This window comes from Acanthochromis polyacanthus, chromosome 2 (genome assembly GCF_021347895.1).
Source record: "Acanthochromis polyacanthus isolate Apoly-LR-REF ecotype Palm Island chromosome 2, KAUST_Apoly_ChrSc, whole genome shotgun sequence".
Taxonomy (NCBI): domain Eukaryota; kingdom Metazoa; phylum Chordata; class Actinopteri; family Pomacentridae; genus Acanthochromis; species Acanthochromis polyacanthus.
The window spans coordinates 33,403,534-33,428,193 of NC_067114.1; the positions used below are offsets into that span (position 1 = coordinate 33,403,534).

Below are 24,660 nucleotides of genomic sequence, written 5' to 3' on the forward strand. Positions count from 1 at the left end.
AACTGAGAACAGATTCTTATTTATAATGGTGTCCTGAGAGCACCTAGTGAGGAAAAGTAAATAAGTACAAAAATGTATATTCAACATGTAGATTACACAAGGACAGAGCAGACAAAACATCTTCAAAAGAAGCTTTAACTGCTTTAAGGCTAAAAATGTGTCTACCCAAAGAAAGTCCTGAAGCGTATTTCACCTATGAGGACCAGAATAGGTAAAGACAGTTTAAAAAAAATCAAGCCACCATGTTGGTCCAGTGCCTGTACAGGATTGGTTTCTATTGAAGGTAAAGCAACCGTCATGTTTCCCAATATCCCACGCTTGATAGGCATGTCACTAGCAGGCAGAGGTGGGTAGAGTAGCCAAAAATTGTTCTCAAGTAAGAGTAATGTTGCTTCAAAATAATATCACTCAAGTAGAAGTAAAAAGTAGTCATCCAAAAAATTACTCAAGAGTAAAAAAGTATTTGGTGAAAAGACTACTCAAGCACTGAGTAACTGTTTGATTGTAATGTCCGATTTATTTTTGAGAAATGATGTGATCAGACAGGCAAAAATGTAATGTGCAAATTCTGGTAACATATTTACAAAATGAAAAGTTAAAGCACAAGAAACACAAATTTCCAAATCACAGTTTTTCACAACATAAAGTTTTTGAAAGAATTAACTGAGGAAGGTAACATTTGTATGTTTGAACAGTGCAAACTACTTCCAGTGACAAGATATACTGCATGCTCATAGACTGTATGTTTGAACCGGGGATCTTCTTGCTGCAAGGCAAAAGTGCTAACCACCACGCCACTGACAAAGCTAAACCAGCAGAGCCAAATTAGAGCTTACAGTGTGCACCACTTAAAGCTGTTTTCATCTGTTAAATCCTTTACTAACTGTAATGTTCAGTCCTGTCAAGGCATCAAACCAACATGGCAAACTTTCTTGTTCATTACGAAAACAGTTCAGCGAAAAGTATTTCTGAAAAAATCTGGGGCGAGAAATAATGCAGTTGCTGAATCTGTCCTTATTGTGATTCAACAATGGCTAGTTGAGAGTTTTTACAAAAGTTTTGTGAGGCGTCAGACCTCCACTCGACCTGTTCATTTGTAAAAAGTTGAGGACTAGGCTACTTTATGCAAATGAGCTGCAGGCAGCTCGCAGGCGACGCTACCAGAATGCAATGTCGGGCGTTTCACATAGACAATCAATGGAAAGGGTCAAAATGATGGATCCTGCGAACACGTACCATCAGACCTAGTAAGATTTCTGTGTCACTTTCAACACAGCACAAGCTTGAATTAAGCCGTCACATTAATGGATAGACACACAAGCATTGGTATTTTGATTTGTGTGAAGTGGTTTGAAGGATTTTTTACACATTTCAGCACCAATGTTTGTCCAAAACATCAGAGACATTTGATACAGTCTATGAAAAAAGTCTGAAAATATCTTTTTCAAAAACTTTGCTTTACAATTTCAAATCCATTAGGCAATGGAATGGAATGTCCATAATAATAAAAGCTTACTGTAATTAAACAGAAAAAAAAATAGCTTAAAGATTACCAACACTCACCATTAATGAATGGTGTTTTTCCACACAGTTTTTCTCAATTGCTAAAACACTAAACTCCATTGTCTGAACCAAATTCTCAGTTGCCTGAACCCACTTATCGAACCAGTCACTCTTTTGGCAAAACCATAAGCACTTTTCACCTGTTTAGACACATCTTGTCAACACATTGTCATTGTGATGTGCAATGGTAAGCACAGGTGGCAAAAGTCAAACACAGTTAAAGCTCAGGCGTCACCGGTTGAACACAACAACTCAAAATTGATCACACTTGTGGCTAATGATGTGAGGATACATATAAGCCAAAGCACTGGTTTGTGAGGCACTACAATGGATAGAAATCTAAAAAGAGGAGCATGGATACGGCATGCCAGGGTTTTTTCCCCGTTGCCTGGCCAGAGAAATGTGGCCTGTGATGTAGAGGCAGTCCTGTGGCCTGACCCAGTACGAAGAAATGATGCTGTGGCAGAGTAATGTACTTCTTTTCTTTGTACATTTGTGTGCTTTATTTTTATGTAAAAGTGCTACATGTAAATGCACAGGATTTGTTTTTTTGCAAATTATTTTTTCTATGTACAAGTGTTACAATTGCCCAGGTATTTTGTTTTGTAACATGCATTTAGCCTAAATAAACATTTATTTCTACCGCCTCATGTCCTGAGCATTGTGTTTTCTTTTTTCTATGTAGTGTTTAGTCACTACTCAGAGTATTTAATTTCGATTGACTTGAGGCATGATTTGACAGCTTAGTTCAGTTTTGAGCACATATTGAACTGTTTTTGGGGTGAAAGTTTGGTTTTGCAAGAAGAGTCAGAGGTTTTGTGAATGTAGCTTCAAAATTGGGTTTGGGTTCACAGTTTAGGGAAAAGGAGAGCAGCTTTCCAGGAATGTGTCTTAGCAATCAAGAAAAACTGTAAGAGGACCTGAAGTCAGTTTCTTCCAGCTGCTTGTCACTATTGCCTCATAATTTGTTTAATACCTGCAGCATCAGACAGCAGCAGGATCTATGTGTGCATCTCCAAAGAGAGAGAGACATGGACACACTGGACACAATTCCTTTACAGTTTTTCACAATTGCTAAAACACACCTCTTGAAACCTCTACCCATTTTCTCAAAACCTTAAACACAAATCCAAAAATTCAAACTACATTCACAAAACCTCAAACTTTTCTGTCAAAAATCATACTATCACATCAAAACCAGTTCTCCTGTGTTCAAAACCAAACTGTGTGTTCAGATCTTACACACAGCAAGTAAAAACATGTTCACCTCAGATCATTCATTAGACACGACATGAAATAACTTTGGACACAGCACGCAGTCCATGTAGTGAACAGAAAATGTTTATTTTACTGTAAATGCATTTATCAAATTTTTTTTTAAAAATCATCGAAGTCAAAGTGATATCTAAATTCACTTTCATAACAAAAAAATAAATACAAAACAAAAGCACACTACTGCACAGTCACGGTCATGGAGATTCAGTCTCCAACATCTTGTCTTTGTGCAGGGTCTGGCCAGAGGACTTCATCGACGTCGCAGGCAATTATTTCCCTTGCCAAACAACGGGGGGGAAGAACCCTCTGGTGTGCCGAACCCAGCCTTGACAAGACTCTGCAGTTATCTCATCACAGGCCTGTTCCATTGCCTCCAATAAATTTTCCCTGGTGTAGGGCTGTTAATCATAGACCTTCCACCACCATGCAGAGAAAAACTCCTCTATTGGATTCAGGAAGGGGCTGTAGGGTGGAAGGAAAACCTTGATGAAGCGCTGGTTGTTAGTGAACCACTCACGAATCAGGACAGCACGGTGAAACCTCACATTGTCCCAAACTATGACATATATAGGATGCACTTCTTGCTGATTCTGCTGCTCACGTTCAGTCATAACATTCTGTAGACCACCTAGAAATGCCAGGAGATGTTCAGTGTTGTATGGCCCCAGGTTGCATGACGGTGGAGAACCCCCCAGTTACTTATGGCTGCACAAAGGGTGATATTGCCAGCATGCTGGCCAGGTACTTCCACAATGGCACGTTGACCAATTATGTTCCTGCCTCTCTGCCTCCTTTTTGCCAGATTGAAACCTGCTTCATCTATGAAAATGTATTCATGGCGCCTTTCCATGGAATGCAGTTCAAACACTCTATAAAAACAGATAAAAAAAAAAAAGTAGTTTAGTAGAGTAAGTAATACAGAAAGACAGACTACTTCAATAGTGTATTTACAGTAGGCACTCCAGATTTACATACAACATAGTTTACAGTACTGTAAAAGGAGCAACTGCAACTACTAGCCTACAGTAACAGCCGGCCTCTGAGCAGAGAGTTGTACTGAAAGCATCAGTGCGGAAAGTGTGTGTAGGTTACACTTACCTGCACATACTGAGATCTTAAATCTTTGACTCTTGCAGAGTTGCGCTCAAAGGGTACCCTGTACTATTGTTTCATGCCGAGTCTGTTTCGTTGGAGGACACGAGCAATAGTTGACACAGACACACTATCGATTCCATCAAAGTTGACATGGTCTTCAATCACTCTCTGCTGGATATCCCAGAGTCGGATGGCATTATGTTGAAGGACCATGTCAACAATGAGTCTTTCTAGCTGTTGGGAGAACATAGAAGGCCTTCCTCCCTCCTGTGGTCGTCTTTCCATTCTACAAAGAGTAAAATGCACTTACAAACATATCCAGCCAGTAAAAACAGTATTGTAATGAGCATTACAGTACTTACAGTAAAGTACTGTAGTATTCTTGATGTCAAAAACATATACATTAAATACATGTATGTCGAAGACACAATTACCTGTTGTCTTCTCTGAATGTCCTGATGATGCCTGCGACAGAGAACCTGCTCAAATTGGGTTGGACTCTTTGTCCTGCTTCTCTCATTGTCATCCCATGAACCAGGACATGGTGGACAATAGTTGCCCGAATTTCATCCGTGATGACTGTTCTAGGTCTTCCCCTTCCCCTTCCCCTTCCCCTTCCCCTTCCCCTTCCTCTTCCTCTTCCTCTTCCTCGTCCTCGTCCTCTTCCTCTGCCTCTTCCTCCTCGTCCACCACCTCTCACGCGAACTCCTCTGCCTCTTTGTATGTTTCCATCCATTGTCCATGGAAGCACATGTGCCACCTGTGCACTCTGAACTGGCCTTTATCCTTCCCACTTGGTCTGATCACATCATTAGAGACATGTGTGTTCAATTTTGAGTTGTTGGGTGTAAAAAGATGACAGCTGTGTTGGAGTTGTGTTCACATTTTGCTGCCAGTGATTACAATTTTGCAAAAATGTTGTGAAATGTGTTTAGTGACTGAGAATGTGTCTAAGGTTTTGCAAAAAAGAGCAGATGAGTTTTGCAAATTGAACATAGGACCTGAACAGTGTTTAAATTTTCGCCAAAAGAGTGTTTGATTCGAAAAATGAGTTTAGGCCACTGAGAATTTGGTTCAGAGAATGGGGTTTAGTGTTTTAGCAATTGTGAAAATTTGTAATTTAACTAAAGTCTTGTAATTATAAAAGACTGCAGAGAGAACATGGAAGTCAGAATGTGACCTAGCTCAGTTTAGGCAGGAGAGCTGTCAGACATCAAAGTCCTAAACAGTCTAGTTTTCAGCTGTTTAGGACTTTTTCTGCATAGTTTATTACAAACACTGGAAAAATACCTCTCTCAAAACAAACAAAAACCTTATTTAAAAGAACATTTACCTGGAACTAAGTGAAAAAAATCTGCCAATAGAAATGGTCTGTATTTATATAGCGCTTTACTATACCTGCAAGGTACCCAAAGCACTTTACATAATACGTCACATTCACCCATTCGCATAAACAGCGGAAGCTGCCATGCAAGGCGCTAACCGCAACCCATCAGCAATTAGGGATTCGGTGTCTTGTTCAGGGACACCTCAACATGAGCACGACAGACCGAGGATTGAATCGGCAACCCTTCAGTTGCAAGACAGCCACTCTACCCACTGAGCCATGCCGCCCCAAGGAGCAAGTGAAAAATGGCTTGGGAAGATTTCTTGAAATAAGATATATTTAGAATATTGAGATCTTACAATTAGCAGGGAAAACTTATTAACCACGACTGACGTACACATCAGCGGGGTTACTGCATTTGCTTCGGTATCTGGCTGGCTGGGTAAGTATGTATGTGTTCAGATATCTCTGCAACTGCTGAAGTCAGGATAATCAAACTTGGCACTGAAGATCGGTCTAAGGTTCCCTGCTCAGTTGTGGAGTTAGAGGTCTGGGCGTGGTTCTGCCATCTACTGAGGGCTGGTCTAGTTTTAAGCTATATTTTACCAAGATTGTCAAGCTTGGCTGTCTTAACCCTCCTGTTGTCTTCATTTAAGGCACCAAAAAATATTGTTCCTTTGTCTGAAAAAAAAAAAAAAAAATTCCTCAAATTGAGAAAAAATTGCAAAATCTTTACAAAGAAAATTCTTTAAAAGTTTCCCTTAAAAGTTTGATTTAAAAAAAAATCCCAAATTTGGCAAGAAATAAAATTGAAAAATAAAAAAATCTAAAAAATGTAAGTATTTTCAAAAAAAATAATAAAAGTCTTCCAAAAAAATTCTAAAAATATCTAAAGTGACTCCATAGTCACTTTAGATAGTAAAACTTCTAATAGTAAAACTTCTAATATTTTCTTTAGGAACATTCGGGGGAAAAAAATTCAGAAAAAAATCAGATTTTCTTCTGAATGTTCTTAAAGAAATTTTTTTTAACATTTCTTTTTTCTACTAAAAAAATGTTCAAAAATTTTCCAAAAAAATTGAAAATGTGGAAGTTTTCACTGTGAAAATGTCTATTTTTCCACATTTTTATACTTTAACCCTCGTGTTGTCCTGCGGGTCAAATTGACCTGGTTTAAACTGTTTTTGAGTTTTCTTGTAAAATACAATTCAAAACCAGATAATTTCAAGATTGCTTGATTTAACAAGATATTGAAGATGCAGTCTTACAACAAGTCCCTCTATCTTACTGAAATGTCTCTTGTTAAGGGAATTCATCTTAAATCAAGTGGGATGAGACATTTTGACTAAAAATAAGACAAATAGACTTGGAAAGATTTGGAGTTTTTGCTGTGAACGTACAGCATTAGGGTCAATGAGTGAAACCAAAGAGAGAATTATGTGTATTTACGCATAGCAACAGAAGTAACTTAATTAATTAGGTTAAACTATAATTTATACCTCACAGAGAAAGGGCTGATCAATATCTAACAGCAGCTGTGAACATTTCTTTACACAGAGTAACAGTTTTTCAGCTGCATTTTAATATTTTTGTCATATCAGAGCTGCCCTTTGGTTGAGTCCTGAGCTTTCAGTTTTAATGTTTAAGAAATCATTAATAAACTGAGTTGTTAGTTATTTGAACTTTTGATGTGGTGCTAATACTTTGGATTTATTCTTGTGTTGAATTATTTTGCATTCTACATCACTTGGTGTCTTGACTAGCCTTGTGTGAATGACAAATATTGTGTGTAGGTTTTGACAATGTGGCAGTGCACATGGACACAGTGGCTCGGAACTCCCTGAAACGCCCTTCGCTTTTGTTTGTTTTATTAGGGTTGCCACCTTTCAGAAACAAAAATAAAGGGCGCCTGTACTGGTTATCTTTAGTTCTGTAGCTTCTTGAAGTTCTGTAGTCTCGATCTTTAATTCTCTTCAGCTTCTTGTTGACATAACCACTTCATAAACGAGGGAAGAGAGTTTGTTTTACGCGTTTTATTTAACCACATCATCTCAAAACGAATATAATGGTGACAATGATAATAATGACGACGACGGCGATGACGACGGCGACGGTAAAACTACTGTATTGCTCAGCTCTCACTCGTTTTCTGCCACAACAACACAACCACTTCCGCACATTCTTCTTCGTGGCTGCATTTACAAGCCTACGGAAGCCTAACAGGATCATAATTAAGTCGAACAATTTAACCATCTCACTTTAGAAAATTCTGCATTTCAATACCACAGATGATCTTTTCTTAAATTATCATAGGACTGCAAAATGGCGCCTACAACGCCCACCACGACTCCTCGGGGCCACAGTTCAGTAAAACTGAAAAGACATTCACAGATTCAGACTTCTGGCATCAGTAACTCTTTAGATATAGGTTGTCAAAACATAAATAATGCCTCTTTCCCATCGTTGTAAGGCTGACAATGTGCTACAAGTCCAGTTTTATCAAAAGTAGCTGTCTTTCAAACTGCAGGAATAACACTGATGTCAACTGGAGCCAGTTGAACGCTGCAGTGATTCTGGTGACAGTACAGTGTATCAGAGTGAACTTATCGAATATTTGTGTCTCTCTTCACTGTTGCAGTTTTGCAATTTGCAGGCGGTCCCTATTCACAGCTGGCTGCTCACAGACACCAACGTTATTTCTGCAACTTGAAATGAATGAATGTTTCTGTGATGTCGTGGATAAATATTGCTGCTAAAATGTGGAAAAAATATTTCTTAAATGGCTTTACACAACTCATAATAGTGCTGCCTGTGAATGCCTATTTGTTATTATGATGGTAAGTTTTGACTTGTGCTGTGTTGAAAGTGACAGAAATCTTACTAGGTCCAACCAGATGAGTGGCCATAGTGCAGCCAAATCATTCAGTTAGTGTCAGATTAACAGAACAGAGTGCATGTCTTGAAAGGAGTATGTGAGAGCTGTTGTTTCCAGTCAAAAATACAGAGAAGTAAATTCTTTGCACTTAGTTATGGAGAAGATACAAGCCTCCTGGAGATCGTTCACAGCTGCTCTTTTCTAAGAACTGAAATCCTGCTGCAGAAGAAGCTCACTACATCAAACAAGAACATTTGTGAATGAAGCTTATGTGATTTCTAACTTGAGACTTACCATTATTACAGGATGCATTCGCTATGCAAGTCCTGCTGATGAGACTGTACCCTGCTTTGCATTTGGTGCATGTTGTTCCAGGACCACTGCAACTCAGACAGTTTTCTTCACACCTGAACACACAGAGTTACAGGAAACCTGCAGACCTGAACTGAAATTATCACATCCTTAGCAAAGACATATTTGATTTATTTTTGTTATACAAAGAGAAAAACCTTTGCTCAAGCAACTAAATTATCATTAATTTTACTTTGAAATAAAATTTGAAGTGAAGCTGTTGTATTAATCTAACTTTGCACCAGACATCAGAAAATGTCTGTTTTGCATTTATAATGTACCTAAGACAGGGCATCCAAGATGCAGATTTGACAGTAGAAGTTAAGCAAATTAAAGCATTTTAAAAGAAATTAGCAACCTGTGGCACATCTTATGAGGGAGCCCTGCTGCCTCTCCAGAGAAATATCCAGGAGTGCAGTCCTGCACACACCTCCACTCCTGTTGCAGGTAACCCTCAGCACACTGGATGCACTCCTCCTTACCTGGCCCTGGGAAACACAGACAAGATCAAAACAAAATGTTATATCTATAACTTCTATTCTCTGAAGGAGGTGAATCAGGGACAAAGCATCAGTCCATCTGATCAGTTATTGATCTGATCAGTTATTGATCTAAAGATTTATTGGATATGATCATTGATTGATCTTATCAGTGATTGATCTGAATGTTTAATGGATCTGATTGGTTATTGATATGAAGGTTTAATGGAGCTGATTAGTTATTTATGTGATCAGTTATTGATCTGATCAGTTATTTATCTGAAGGTTAAATGGATCTGTGACACCTCTTCTCGTTTTTAACTCTGTGTGTTTTTATCCTCTGGATTCATCGATCAGCTGTTTGATCTAAAACGTGGATCAGAAGTTCCTCAAACATCTGTTTTAGTCCAAAGATCTTCATTTTTCTGTCCCAGAGGAAAGATGCTGTGATCACTCAAGTTATTGAGTTATATGAGATATCATGCCCTCATGTGGCCTGACTGAAGACACCTCTTATCACGCCTTTAAAGCAGATGATCTGTGATGACGTGTGAGGTCCTGCCTTTATATAAAAGCACTTATCATCAGCCATCTCTCAGCAGGACAACCAGTTGTTGTACCTTGTCCCTCTTCTTCAGGGAACACGAAAGTTATAGAAATACATTTTCCTCCCCTTTCAGTATATTCACTTGGTTTACATATATATTATGGGACATGTATGCACTCCCGGCAGAGCAACCACCAAAGGATGTCTAACCTGCAGCACTCTAGTGCATAGTGGACCCAGCAGAAAGGACAGAGTGAGCTGTCATACCGACGATCCATGATAAAACTGAACAAAGGTGTGCAAAGATGACCAGCAGGTTGCAGCACAGATATCACTCACAAGTACCCCTTTAAAAAGAGCCCATGGCAAATGCATATAGGAGTGTGTTGGGCCATGGATAGGTAAACACATTCATGCAAAGTGGTGAGTTCTGGTCTGTTATCGAAACGAGCAGCGGGCAGTGACTTTTACACTGGAGGCAAAGAGATCCACTTCTGCGCTGCTGAACCATTTCAATATGTGAGATACCACCTGTGGGTGCAATCTCTTCTCTTGCTAGTGTAACCCTGGTTTAAACACACTTTTATTTGTTAAAAATTCCCACCCTTCTTCAAGTCCCTGAATGTATCACATTCACCTGATTGATCACCTGGCTTCTCCAGCCAATCCCATGTTTTGGAGGGAATATGTATGCTACCTCACTTCCTCTCCAGTCAGTTGTGTGGGGAGAGGAGCTGAGGAAGCAGCTGTACAGAGCTGTACTCTGGGACGTGAGGATTGGTGGAACCAAATGCCATTTTGTGCTAATCTGATCATTGGAATTGGCCAGGTACCTTACCCTTTATGGGTTAATTCGATGGCGAGCTATTGATCCACGGCCAGGAGCCAGAAGAACCCTCAGTCCGTCTCTGTAACATCTGTCGGGTAGGAGGCTGGTGCAGCCTGCTGTCTCCCTACACTTACTCACCTTCCGTTTGCCCCGCTCCACTATTCACTTTCCCTTGGACAATTGCGCTTCTCCATAACCCCCGAAACCCAATAACAATTAATGAACATTTTGCGATACATAAATGGACTGTCGTGCGTAACCGGAAAACTACAACAAAAGGACTTTGGGTTTTGGTTTGTTCATTTTAAGTTGAACATCTGGAATTTGTGCATGCATCTTTAATGTAAATATTCACTGTACACTGAGCAGTAGTCCAATTCTTGTGTTAATGCATTATTTAGTTAAACTGTACAACCAGGTGTTAATATAATACTTGCTACACTAGGGGTTCTGGAGAGAAGGTCTGCACCCTGGATTAGTTGACCAGATGCATGGATGACTCTGATAGACAAGAAATGAATACTGCACCACTAGAACATAGTGAGACAGTTTTAACAGGGCAAGTGAATGGTTTCTCAATGCCTGTTTAATAAAAAAAACCAAACAATTCAATAGAATAAATTCAATTTTCTTTATGTAGCACCAATTACAATTCAAATTGTCTGAAGGCGCTTTACAGAACCCATATGTCTGTGAAAAACACAGCTGAATTGTCTGTCCTGATCAGAGCATGCTGATATTTTAGACCCCAGCAAAAATACTGCAGAGGTACGAAAACCACAAGCAGCTTCAGGTGGTTGATGTGAAATCTGTCCTGAACTAACAACAGCACCTTGAAATAGAACAACCGAGTATTTAAATGTGTGGTAAAAGTAAACATAACTGTGTGGCAAAAAAGCACATTAAACTCAATTTCAATTACAATGTTCTTTTTATAGCGCCAATTACAATTCAGATTGCCTAAAGACGCTTCACAGAACCTATATGTCTGAACCCCCAGAGCAAGCTCTAAGGTGACAGTGGCAAGAAAAAACTCCCTTCTAACGGGAAGAAACCTTGAGCAGTTGAGAGGGACAGAAGAGGTAGAAAGGATGGGGGATCGGGATGGAAGAAGAGGTGGGGTGGGGGACAAGGAAACAGAACACACAATTGAATACATGCATGATAAGAGTAACATAGAGGATACACTAAAAGTACACGGCAACAATGAAATTGATTCCTAAGTTTAGTGTTATGGTGTAAGGCTCTGGCATTTAATATACTGCATATATAAGTCGTAGCAAGATGCAAACAGTGTGTAGATGAGCATATCAAGTATAGTAGTATCAGATGTAATGCAGAGTAGACTGGTGGAAATGGGTAGCTGGAAGCAGTGGGCTGGAGGAAAGACAGCAGCAGCATCCCACAGTGGACATAATGGAGACTAAGCCAGTTGGTGGGACAGCAACAACAAATCAGAAGCATCCAACTCTGGGACCAGGGACACTCAGGAGAAAGGACACAGGGGGACAGGAAGTGAATGAAATGAAATTATGGGATATATAGTAAATACATAGGTAATGAGAGTAGGACTCAGTGCATCGAGAGAGGTCCCCCAGCAGCCTAGGCCTATAGCAGCATAGCTAGGGGCATAACTAAGGGACGTCGAAGAAGAAGTCAGTTATGCCCCATACATGCAGACTCCAACTAACTCCCTCAGGGTCACTCAAATCAGCCCTAACTATAAGATTTGTGAAAAAGGAAGACTTTAAGCCTGATCTTAAAAGTGAGAGGGTGTCCGCCTCCCGAACCCAAACTGGGAGCTGGTTCCCCAGGAGAGGCGCCTTATAACTGAAGACTCTGCCTTGTATTTTACTTCTGGAAACTCTGGGAACCACAAGTAAGCCTGCAGTCTGAGAGCGAAAAGTTCTGGTAGGATATTATGGTACTATGAGGTCTTTAAGATATGATGGAGATTGGTCATTAAGAGCCTTGTATGTCAGGAGAAGGATTTTTAATTCTGTTCTAGACTGAACAGATAATGTTTACCACACGTTCGGGATTGGTATTTATTCAAGATGGTGCCCCTGCTCGTACTGCCCAGATGACTCAGCAATGGTGTTTTGAGCGTCTACCTGGCTTTCTATGTAAGGAGAAATGGCCACCAAGCTCCCCTGACCACAACCAAATTGAGAACTGTTGGGAAAATTCTGAACAGTCGTATTTTTACCAGTCCACAACCAACCACCATGAAACTGCTCAACTCTGTGTGGGAATGGGGGAAGATAGAGCCATCCACACTCAAGAACCTCGTACATTCCATGCCTAAAAGACTGAACGGCATGTTCAAAGTGAAAGGAGAAAATACTGGTTCTTGAATAAATTGATTATATTGCATATTCAGTATTTGAGCTTTGTTTTTCTGGGGCAAACAAATTTTTGGAACATGGTGCAAACTTGGAGAGGAGAGGGTCATGCTACCATTGTCTTTCCCAACACATTTTCTAGAAAGATGACCCATCTGCTGGGTTGAACATCAAAGCTGGAGACAGTACTCACATGTCTTGGGCTATGTCAACACTCTCTCGGCATGAATAATTTCCAGATACAGTATAGTCTATCCCAACTGAACCAACCAAAAGGAAACTTTCAGGAGCATAATGCCTTTTGGGAGTAAGAGATGAAATATTCTAATATCTGGAATCTCATCAACTGGAATGTTTGTATGGTGGTGCTTCTGTGAAGGCACTGTAGACACTGTGCATACCTGACAAACACACTGACCTGTACAAGTCCAACAAGAGGAATGGCACGGGCTGCATGTCATCTCCTCCAGATGGAAAAAAGTTCCATTGGTGCAGTCAGGAACACAAGTCATTCCTGTCAGACTGAAAAAACAAACCACATTATAATACCCGGTTTAAAATCAAAAGTTCAAATATAAATGGTACCCTGACTGTCTTTACATACCTGTACCCTTGTCTGCAAGAAGTGCATCTGTCTGCAAACCTCAGACATGTCATACAGGTGTCATGACACTTTACACACTGCTTCTGATCTGGCATAGACAGCATGCACCGGCATCAATATGAATGTAGACATGACAAGATTAAGTTTTTTTTTTACATGTGCTTATTTCAATGAAAAATCTCTTCTGAATTACAAAGTGTTCAGGTTGAAATAAAGATTCAGTGGGAAACTGGTAATTATACTTTGAGAAGGTATAGTTAAAGCATTTCTCACAAAAAACATTGTGTATTTGCTTGATGCCTAACAAACATTTTGAATGCATTTGTTAGCTGCAAAGTCATGGTTTTTAATAATGTAAGATCTCCATTGTTTACACCCATGTTTGATAGCTAAACACTTGCCTTCCTCCCTGTCTTTTGCCAGCAAATTACAAGCATCTGTCAGAGAACAGCATCAAGTAGACAAATCAGGGACTTTGTGGTGTAGAAATTTGAAACATTACTGCTTTATTACTATTATTGTTGCAAATAAGGATCATATTTTTGTAGTATGATTTTGCCGCGCCGACCAAGGTTCAGATGTCTTAGCCATAGCAAATGTAAGGGGTTTATGGTCCACAAAGGCAGTAAATTCCCGGCCCTCCAAGAGGAACCTGAAGTGGCGTGTGGCGAGGAAAAGGGCTAAGAGTTCCCTGTCGAATGTACTATACTTCTCAGAGACACGCAGCTTTCTGCTGAAAAAAGCTAGCGGCTGCCATGTCCGTCACACCACTGTTCACAAACCGCCCCGACGGCGTAATCAGACGCACCGGAGGTCAGGGCAATGGGTGCAGCTGGATCAGGGTGAGTCAACAGGGCAGCATTGGCCAGCGCCGCCTTAGCTTCCTCAAAAGCCAGCAACCTCTCTGGGATCCACTCAATGTCCTGGTTACCTTTTTTCCCCTTCAATGCGTCGTATAAGGGGCGCATGATATGTGCAGCTCGGGGGATGAAACGGTTGTAAAAATTAACCATCTCCAAAAACTCCTGAAAGGGTTTCACTGAGCTAGGGTGCGGAAAAGCCGAAACCGCTTCGACTTTGGCAGGGAGTGGCACAGCGCCCCGTACCGACACGCAGTGTCCCAGGAACTCGATTTCCGAAAGTCCGAACAGACACTTAGCAGGGTTCACAATTAACCCGTGCTCACTGAGACGCTCGAAAAGTCTGCGAAGGTGTAACATGTGTTCCTCCATGGAGGCGCTCGCTACCAATATGTCATCCAGATACACAAACAGGAAAGGCATATCATGCAACACGGAGTCCATGAGCCGCTGAAATGTCTGGGCTGCGCCCTTCAGGCCAAAAGGCATCCTCAAAAACTCGAACGGTCCAAAAGGAGTGAAGACAGCAGTTTTAGGGACATCTTCTGCACGGACAGGCACTTGGTGATAACCTCTCACCAAGTCGACTTTGGAGAAGATGATCGCCCCTGCCAGGTGCGCAGAGAAGTCCTGAATATGGGGGACTGGGTATCTGTCATCGGTGGTAGCATTGTTGAGGCGCCGGAAATCGCCACAAGGCCGCCAGCCCGCCAGCCGCCGTCAGACTTTGGAACCATGTGCAGTGGTGAAGCCCATGGGCTGTCAGAACGGTGCACGATGCCCAGCCGCTCCATGTTGGCAAACTCCTCTTTAGCGATGGCCAACTTAGCTGCATCCAGACGGCGCGCGCATGCAAAAACTGGTGGGCCGACTGTAGTGATGTAATGCTCAACCCCATGTTTAGCTACCACGGTAGAAAAAGCGGGGACCGTAAGGGCAGGAAACTCCACGAGCAGGAGTTGGTACGTGTTCTCATTAGCGAGCATGTTCGCCAGTACCGGCCCCGCGAACCCCAGCGTACACGGGTAAGATTCAAAGGATACAGCATTAATCAAACATCTGTTAGCTACATCTACTAACAGTCTGAATGCACACAGAAAATCTGCACCCAGAATAGGCACTGAAACTGAAGCTACCATAAAGTCCCAGCTAAACTCACGGCCATTAAAAAACACAGTCATAAACCTGGTGCCATAAGTGCGGATAGGTGTGCCATTAGCTGCGTCCAGCGGGGGCCCTTGTCCATGTCCCAAAGTGTCAGCAGAGGAGGGGGGAACAATGATCCGCTGTGCTCCCAAATCCATGAGGAAACGACGTCCAGAAGCACTGTCCTCAACGAAAAGCAGCTTATTGTCATTGTCACCGGTGCACGCAGCTGCTAGCGAGCGCCGGTCTGCTCATTTCCCGGCCGCTGAAAGGAACACGGTTGGACACATCGCCGAGCCTTCACTCCGAAGCGGCGGTGGAAGAAACACAGGCTGCTCTCCTTTCTCCGGCGCTCTGTGACGGCAGCCACCTCCACCGAATCATCACCATCGGACCCGCTTGGCAACAGGGCATGCATCGAAAACTGACGGGATGCTAGCAACAGTCTGTCAGCTTCTTCGGCCAAACCGATATAATCTTTAGTGCGGATGAGGGGAGAGGCGGCCAGAGCAGTGCATACCTGAGGCGGGCGCTGGCGCCGGAACAAGTGGGTGAAAAGGAATGAAGTGTCAACGGAGCCCAGCGGTGCCAGCATATTCTCCATCAGCTCCGAAAGCTTACTGTCTCCTAACCCACACAGAGATAACAGCCGATCGGCCCGCTCCATATCCGAGAGCTGGTATGTCCGTATTAACTGAGCCTTTAGCACTGCATACTTGCCGGCAGCCGGCGGGTCCCGTAGCAGTCCCATTAACCTGCGAGTAGTGGCTGAATCCAAAGCCGCGATGACGTGGAAATACTTTGTGTCGTCTGTGGTGATGCCACGCAGGTGAAACTGGGCCTCAACGTGCTGGAACCACGGTTCTGGGTCGTGTGTCCAGAAATCCGGCAGCTTTATAGTAGCTGCGAAAACAGCCGGTGGAACCACAGCGGCAGCAGACGAGGTCGCTTCAGTCGACATGTCCCTGCTTCTCTGGCGAGGTTCAACATCGGGGTCACCAATGTGGAGGTTGGAGAAAAGGAGACGAAAATTGCAGGAGTCTCAACAACTTTTATTTCAGCTCCACCTTTCTTCTCTTGTGCACAACTAAACGGGCCACAACAACTTCCTCTCGCCTAAACCCGAAAGGACCAAAAAACCCGTTTTTGTCCCTTCAGAATAAAACTGTCCTTTGTGTGTGAGACCTAAATCTAATGTGCACCACAAGGCTACAAATAATACTAAATTGGGAACCGTTTGGGAGCCGAAAGAGTCGGCTCTCCTTTGGAAGCAGTGTCAAAGAACCAGCTCTCTGAAAAGAGTCGTATCCCCTACTACTGTCCTCCTCTCTGCCCTCACCTCTCCACTGTTTTTTGGAGGCAGAGCGGTGATGCAACGCAGCGACTTCATTGGCTGAGTAGCGTCACATGAGATGGCTGAACTCGTACGTAATTGGTCTGTGTGTTTCCTGAGCTGATAGACCACGATAAACACTGAAAAGCCTGTAAAATCGAAGTGACCCGTCAAATTTACACCCATATAGACAGCATCTGGGTCCGGATCAGGGCTGTGGTCCGCCATTTAGTGAACCCTCTTCTAAGCCAAACACCTTTCCCCGTCCCATACAACATACAAGCAGCACTGCACATGCAAAGGCCTAGAGTGGTTTCTTGCTTACATTGAAGCTGTAGCACAACTCAGAAGTTGTCAGCTCTCACATAATGCTGAAAACAAAAGAATTATGTGAAGCCACAAATGCAGCTACCTTGACACTGCTGGAAATTGGCACGAGTGAGAGACGAGTAACAAAAAAAAAACTGAAGATCTCCAAGACAGCTGTTAATTACACCAAAAAAAAAAAAATCAAGCCAAAAATGATACTATCAAATTTCTTGCTGGTCCCTGCAGGAAACATCTTTCTACCCCATGAGATGACCGTGCAGTCATCTGTTCCGGTGTCAGGAATCATCGTCAGACCTCCAGGGACCTTCTTCTTCCATCAGCTGGAAATCTCTTTCCCGCCTCAAATGACTTGATTTTCCAACAAGACAATGCACCTTGCCACATAACAAGGTGAGTTAAAGCCTCGATAGAGAATCAGAACACTGGAACCATGCCTTGGCCTGCTCAATCACCAGATCTAAATCCAATTGAAAACCTGTGAAAAATCATCAAACACAAAATGGAGAACCACAGAAGCCCAAAAACCAAGCACATTTGTTTGAATTTGTGCAACGGGAATGGGTTGCTGTGACAGCAGAACAATGTCAGAAGCTAATGGAGAGCATGCCAAGACACATGACTGCAGTCATCAAAAACAATGGTTATGCAATCAAGTACTAAAACTCCTGTGTATATCATGTGACTAAAACAGACAGAAAAGAAAGCATGGAATTCTTAAAAGCACTGTTTTTGGCAGCACAATGCCATTGCTATTGATGTAAGAACTTAAGTGATTTTGGTTATTATCAAGAAAACCATGGAAAATGGCTATATAAATTAAACTCTTACGAGCTATTTTGTTGTTATCATTATATTTGCCCAAACAAATGTACCTTTAGTTTTACCAGGCATTAAAATGAACAAGAAATTGAAGAAAACAAAGATTGTCTAATAATTTTTTCCATGACTGTATTCAGGGTCCTAACAGAGTGCAGACTCATTGAGAAAACCAGTGGTTATGAAAGATTATTTATTTTCTTAATTGAGGTATTTTTTTCATCTCTCACCTCTGTACTCCTCATCTTCTTCCTCCTCCTGGAGCTCAGGTTCCTCCATGGCCTCCTGTGGTGTGAGGACCTCCAACCTCCTTGAAAGGGAGTGCTGAGCACTGTAGTGCTGGTAAGGGTTCTGAGATGTGCCGTAAAGGGTCAGAGTCCACTCTTTCAGGCTGCCTGTGCCAGGTAACAATCATAATGTTTATAAGGGCAGGCTTTAGTAATAAAGCTGTACGTTGATTATTATTTGTTGGATTGCAGCGTCAACTTCAAATATAGTGCTTGATTTAAATGTAAGTGTAAGCCTCAGTATGCATGTGTTGTGCCTCACCCAGCACATTAGGGTTGCGCAGCTTTGAGGGTGAGTCAATAATCTCCATGGACCAAGTGCCTGCTGCCCTCTCACCCCAAAAATGAACTGTCATGAACTCCCAATTCCTGAAGCCCTCATTGGAATTGTCAAACAACCTGTATATACAGTGAGGTGAAATGAGATGTCAAAAGTGTTAGAAAGGTAAGCTGTGTTTCTGCTTTTCTTTTGTTTGCATATATTAAAAGGTATTTTTTGTTTTTATAAAATTCTAAACTTATTAATACAATATCACTTTGATTTTAAACAGAGGCAGGTAACGTTGCTAAAAGAAAAAAAGCCAAAGGGTAGTTTTACCAAAAGATCCTAGGTTAATCTTTAAATTTAATTTTCTTGATAAATTGGATAAGCCGAAAGGGGACTTTGATAAGTGGCGCACCCTCCCTCTCTCTATGGTGGGTCGAATAAATGCTATCAAAATGATATCGCTGCCGAGATTTCTCTACCTATTTCGAAATCTCCCAATTTTTCTAACAAAATCATTTTTTAAATCAATCGAATCAGTGGTCATGCCTTTCATCTGGGGCTTTAAAGCCCATAGAATATCAAAAACTCACTTATACAAACCTAAAGAGATGGGAGGATTAGGGCTACCTTGTTTCCAACATTATTACTGGGCTGCAAATCTAAAGGCTCTTGTTTACTGGCAGGAAGATTATAACCTGGAAGTTTCAGCAGATATTCCAGCTTGGTTAAAAGGCATAGTCACTTTAAAAGACCTGTACATTAATAAAAAAAATGCCTCCTTTGCCCAGCTAAAAGACAAGTTCTCTCTCCTATCAACACACTTTTTTAGATATTTACAAATCAGAAACTATGCCCGCCAATGTTTGCCTAATTTTGAAAACCTCCCTGAGGAAAAAGGGGTTTCTCACTCTTACTGGGACCGCCTGACTCCAAAGGTTTGGTCTCAAACTTTGTCAAATTACTTCATGAACATGTTAACTTTAGTACACAATTTTTGAGGTCGGCCTGAGTTGGGGTTGCAGATTGATAAGGATGTCTGGGAGGAGAGCCTCAGCAGAATACGCTCCTGTTCCATTAATGCTAGGCACCAGTTAATTCAATTTAAGGTGATGCACAGACTACATTACTCAAAAGTTAAATTAAATAGAATTTATCCTACGATCTCCTCTCTGTGTGACCGGTGCAGATCTGCTGATGGCTCTCTAACCCACCTTTTTTGGACCTGCCCAAAACTGCATAACTTTTGGTGTGAAATATTCAAGTGGTTTTCTGAAATCTATGACTGTGTGTTTAACCCTGACCCACAGGGGTCCCTGCAAAATCACAGCCTCTCAGTGCAGAGCACTATCATGTATGGAATGGTAATTGCTAAGAGATTGATTTTAAGACTCTGGAAATTGGACACTGTGCCTCAGTTCAAGGCATGGCTGATGGAACTAACTAGCTTACTACACATGGAGAAAATCCGATACAGTGTCATGGACAATCTTAATAGATTTTACACCATATGGCAACCATTCTTGGATCGTCTTGTCCGGCCTGGTGGACACTCCAACATACCCCCAGTGGCAAACCTGTTGATCTGTGATGCTTTAGTGATGCAACATTGTATTTTGCTGCCCTCTGTACACCCAGTTCTGTTTTTGTTTTTGTTAGTCTTTGTCCAGTTTTGTTTTGTTTTTTTAATAGGCCCATTTAACTTCTTAAGTCCGGTCGGCCCACGGGTGGGCGGAAGAAATCCCGGAAGTAATACACACAGTAAAAAAAATAGTAAAACAGGACAACTGTGTTTACTTTCAATTGTTGATCAAAGTTTATACTCTAATGGTCACAAAATAAGCTCGGATGTGCATTTTAGTGCAAACGTTAGTATTTATAGATGATTTTAAACCTTGATGGTGTGAAATCCGCGGATTTTAAAACGTGCGATCTGAGGAAATCAATGCCTTCCATCATCGTACAACACAGTGTAGTGCGGCCATTTTTGTAGTCCTTCAAAAGGATACTTGTCGCTCTCTTTGAGCCAAGCTGCAGGCTAAACACTATTTCAAAAAACTTCTGGTAGCACATTTTCTCAACACTTCTACCAAGAAAGGCTCCCAGTTCCTGTGATAAGCTATATTAATGCCTCCCATCACCAAGGTATGTAGATGTAAAAACGAAATGGTTGAACATCACAATAACTGTCAAGCAAGTGAGCAGATACACACATTCCTATGAAAGCGTATATAACCTCAAACATAATATTGATTAGTCCGGTGTTAAAAATCGCTGAATGTCCATACCTTGGGTCCGCGGACCGCAGGTCAGCCGCTATGCCGACAGGATGAACTTACACGTCGATCTCAGAGGGTTAATTATCGTCAGGCTGTAGAGACTAACCCGCGACACAGAGTCTTATTTTTTACCGAACCTCCGATCGAAAAACTTCTGGGCATCATCAGGTGAGTCGAAGGTGAACACGTCGTCGTCGCACATCACTCGCAGCCGGGCTGGGTAGAGCTGGTGAAATCTGATGTTCTTCTGGTACAAGGCTTGCTTGATGTGGTTAAACATGGCTCTCTTTTTAGCGAGTGTTGCGCTGACATCCTGGTAGATCCTTATAGTGGCGCCCTGGTATTTGAGTTCATGATTCTTAGCCCAGCGCAGTGCAGCTTCCTTCTGTTGGAATCTGGAGAAGCAGACCAGGAACGTGCGGGGGTCGATCTTTGTCCGGCTCTGGAGGTCGGGGTACGGTGTGCTCTCTCCAGTTCAGGCGGCGTAGAAAAAACATCAGGGCCCATCGCTTCCATCAAAACCTCTGACATGAACTTTGCACGGTCTTTCCCATTCTCGCTTCCTTCGGGAATATTTAATATACGGAGATTAAATCTCCACGAGTGGTTCTCGAGGTCATCGCATCAGTCCAGCAGCGACTGGTTCTGGCTCTGGAGCGTCTTGATAGTGGACTACTGTTAGCCGTTCAAAGTTATCACCTGCTACAGACTCGACAGAGGCAAGACGTTTCTGGAACGAGGTCACTGTTGTCTGTAGTGAGTCCAGCGAGTCTTGTATTTGTTTAATTGCGTCTTGAATCAAAGTAGAGACATCTTCCTTAAGCGTAGTTCTCTGTTGCTCCATAGCCACCACCGTATCTGCAGGCTTTTCAGGGGTCATAGGATCTCCTGCCGTAATCGGGGGGTTGTTAGCAAAGGAGACTAACTTACCCGCAGCCCGCGTGGCCAGAGTCTGTACATTAACTGACTTAGCGTGTTTAGATGTGCTCATCTCTGAGAAAATATTTCAACTAACTTGGACAGTTAAAATTGTGTTGGAAAGTTTTGCAGAAGATTCGTCCAGAAGGGAGAGTTTCAGAAAGTGAACCGGGAGCCTTCCCATGCGCGTCCTCTCCCTGCATGTCACAACCCGGAACTGTGAAATGTGTTTTTAGTGTTAATGATTCCTGCCTTTTGCCAAACGTGAGCTGTGATAGGCTTCAGTACTTTTCTACAAATTAAAGAAGGTGTAGCTATATAGATGATCAGGATTTGCAATTTGTAGCCATATATTTAAAAGTTACTTTGACAGTTAGAGTGCATACTTCTGCGCAGTAATTCCACAGTGGCAAATATCAAGATGTGCAAGTCTTCTAAAACAATAACATGTCTGTTGTTCAGGGGAAATTTAATTAAAAACTCCTGTATCAGACATCTTCACTTTCTCTTTTTTGACAGCCTTTTAAGGTTACTAAAATCAAACCACTTCTGGAAAAGCCTACTCTGGATTCAGGTGTTGTAGTCAATTACAAACGCATATCCTACCTCCATTTTATGTCTAATACTCTTTAAAAAGTTGTTGCAAGCCAATTGTTTGACAATATGCAAAGAAATGGTTTGTTAGAATAGTTTCTCTCAGGATTTAGATTGTATCACAGTACAGAGACAGCACTGTTGTTTGACTTGTTCTGCTGGATCTCAATGCTGCCCTTGATACAGTTAATCACAGCATCTTACAGTTTTTCTTAATTGATAAGACACTAAATTCCATCCACTGCACACAGCCACCAACTGACTGCATACATTTCTCAAAAACAGGACACTGCTATCCAAATTCTGGACATTATTCATGGTTTGCACACAATTTCTAAAACTCTTGCACTCTTTTTGCTCATTTGAACACACTTTTTCACTCATAGCACACATTTTCAAAAAGTGAACACTAGGAAGCAGAATTTGGACAGTTCCAACACTGCTGTCACAGTTACAGTTTTTCTCAATTGCTAAAACACTAAACCCTATTGTCTGAACCAAATTCTCAGTTGCCTGAACCCACTTATTGAATCAGTCAGTCTTTTGGCAAAACCATAAGCACTTTTCACCTGTTTAGACACATCTTGTCAACACATTGTCATTGTGATGCACCTGTGTTGCATAATGGTGAGCAGAGGTGGCAAAAGTCAAACGCAGTTAAAGCTCAGGCGTCACTGGTTGAACACAACAACTCAAAATTGATCACACTTGTGGCTAATGATGTGAGGATACATATAAGCCAAAGCACTGGTTTGTGAGGCACTACAATGGATAGAAATCTAAGAAGAGGAGCATGGATACGGCATTCCAGGGTTTTTTTCCCCCGTTGCCTGGCCAGAGAAAATGTGGCCTGTGATGTAGAGGAAGTCCTGTGGCCTGACCCAGTACGGAGAAATGATGCTCTGGCAGGGTAATGCACTTCTTTTCTTTGTACTTCATTTGTATATTTTTGTGCTTTATTTTTACATACAAGTGCTACATGTAAATGCACAGGATTTCAGTTTTTTTGCATTCTTTTTTCTATGTACAAGTGTTACAAATGCCCAGGTATTTTGTTTTACAACATACATTTAGCCTAAATAAACATTTATTTTTACCGCTTCATGTCCTGAGCATTGTGTTTTCCTTTTTTCTGTGTAGTGTTTAGTAACTACTCAGTAATGTATTTAATTTCGATTGACTTGAGGTGTGATTTGACAGCTTAGTTCAGTTTTGTGCACAGATTGAACTGTTTTGGGGTGAAAGTTTGGTTTTGCAAGAAGAGTCAGAGGTTTTGTGAATGTAGCTTGAAAATTGGGTTTTGTGTTCAGGGAAAAGGAGTTCTACAGTTTAGGGAAAAGGAGAGCAGCTTTCCAGGAATGTGTCTTCGCAATCGAGAAAAACTGTAAGACATGACAGGTCAAAACTGAAAACACCTTTGCCAAAGAACTGCACACTATAAAACCTGCTGGGAAACAGAATTAGCCTGTTCAGAATGCAATCTGTTAAGGTCAGCAGATGGTTAGGATGGTGCATAACGTAAATTGTGATTTACTTTACATGGTATGTAAATGTTGTTTGTCACTTCAGTGACATGTCTATACTGGAACAATGCATACAGTCAGAAATGTTCTGAGAATACTGTAAAAAAAAAACTATTGTGTAATTCTGGTTCACAAGTGCTAGTAAAATTACAGAAAGTGTACATGACCGACTTTTTCTGTGTTTTGTGTGCGTTTGTTTCAGAGAGTTTTTCAATTGGATTCTGATGATAGGCCACATGAATACATCTGGGACAATGTTAGTTTTCATAGAGGACTGTTGATTCAGGATGGTTCCATATGAACCCCCAAGTTATTGTGGTTTTTCTGCGGCCATATTCTCCCTTTTTGAATCCTATAGAAGAATTCTTCTCTGCATGGAGGTGGAAGGTACATGAGCGGCAGCCATACATTAGGAAAATCTCTTGCAATCAATGGTCTTGGCATGTGGTGATGTTTCTGTTGATGCATGTCAGGGCTGGATCAGATACACTAGGTCTTTCTTTCCACGTTTCCTGACAGAGAAAACATCATTTGTGATTTTGATGAGGTCCTGTTGCCAGACCAGGCTGAAAGAACTGAAGCAGACGTGGTATAAATACTTACATACTGTACTGTGTACAGCAATGACCCCCCCAATTCATTTATAGGATGCATTTGTGTTTAAGTTGCCATTTTTGAGGACTGTATCTCTATCTATTTCATGTGAAAGCACAGTGAGAGAGAAGTGTTTTGTATTTAGCAGTGCAGTGTCCTACTTTTGCTTTGTGTGTCTTAAATTTGAAAACAAAGTTCAATATTTGACAATAAAATGCGATTTTGACACAAGTGTGCAATACTTTGTGAATTGTGTTCAAATAAAGAAAGTAGTGTGCAGTGTGTTGGGAAATGTGTGCTATTTTTCAGGAGCATTGTCTTATCAATTGAGAAAAACTGTATTACAGAGACTGAAACATGTTACAGTTTTACACTTCAGTGACATGTCTATACTGGAACAATACAAGCACTCAGAAATGTTTTGA

At 41.5% G+C, this 24,660-nt stretch overlaps 1 protein-coding gene across 7 annotated transcripts in view; it reads right to left on the reverse strand.

Moving 5' to 3' along the window:
- Positions 1–24,660, reverse strand: part of LOC110958051 (proprotein convertase subtilisin/kexin type 6-like) — an 81,131-nt gene that overhangs the window by 513 nt on the left and 55,958 nt on the right. The window contains exons 13-21 of one of the 7 annotated variants that reach the window (XR_007938914.1): positions 18,325–18,461; positions 18,006–18,170; positions 13,291–13,378; positions 13,105–13,208; positions 8,845–8,974; positions 8,430–8,542; positions 4,368–4,732; positions 3,937–4,219; positions 2,913–3,707 (exon numbers count right to left, since the gene is read on the reverse strand). Coding sequence is in view for 1 of the 7 variants with exons in the window: in XM_022204347.2 (XP_022060039.1) it covers positions 8,430–8,542; positions 8,845–8,974; positions 13,105–13,208; positions 13,291–13,378; positions 18,006–18,170; positions 18,325–18,461 (737 nt within the window). In the remaining 6 variants the exon portion in view is untranslated. Of the gene's footprint in view, positions 1–1,819; positions 3,708–3,936; positions 4,733–8,429; positions 8,543–8,844; positions 8,975–13,104; positions 13,209–13,290; positions 13,379–18,005; positions 18,171–18,324; positions 18,462–24,660 lie in introns of those variants that run through there. The other 6 variants (XR_007938913.1, XR_007938912.1, XR_007938917.1 and 3 more) reach the window with 6 other exon arrangements.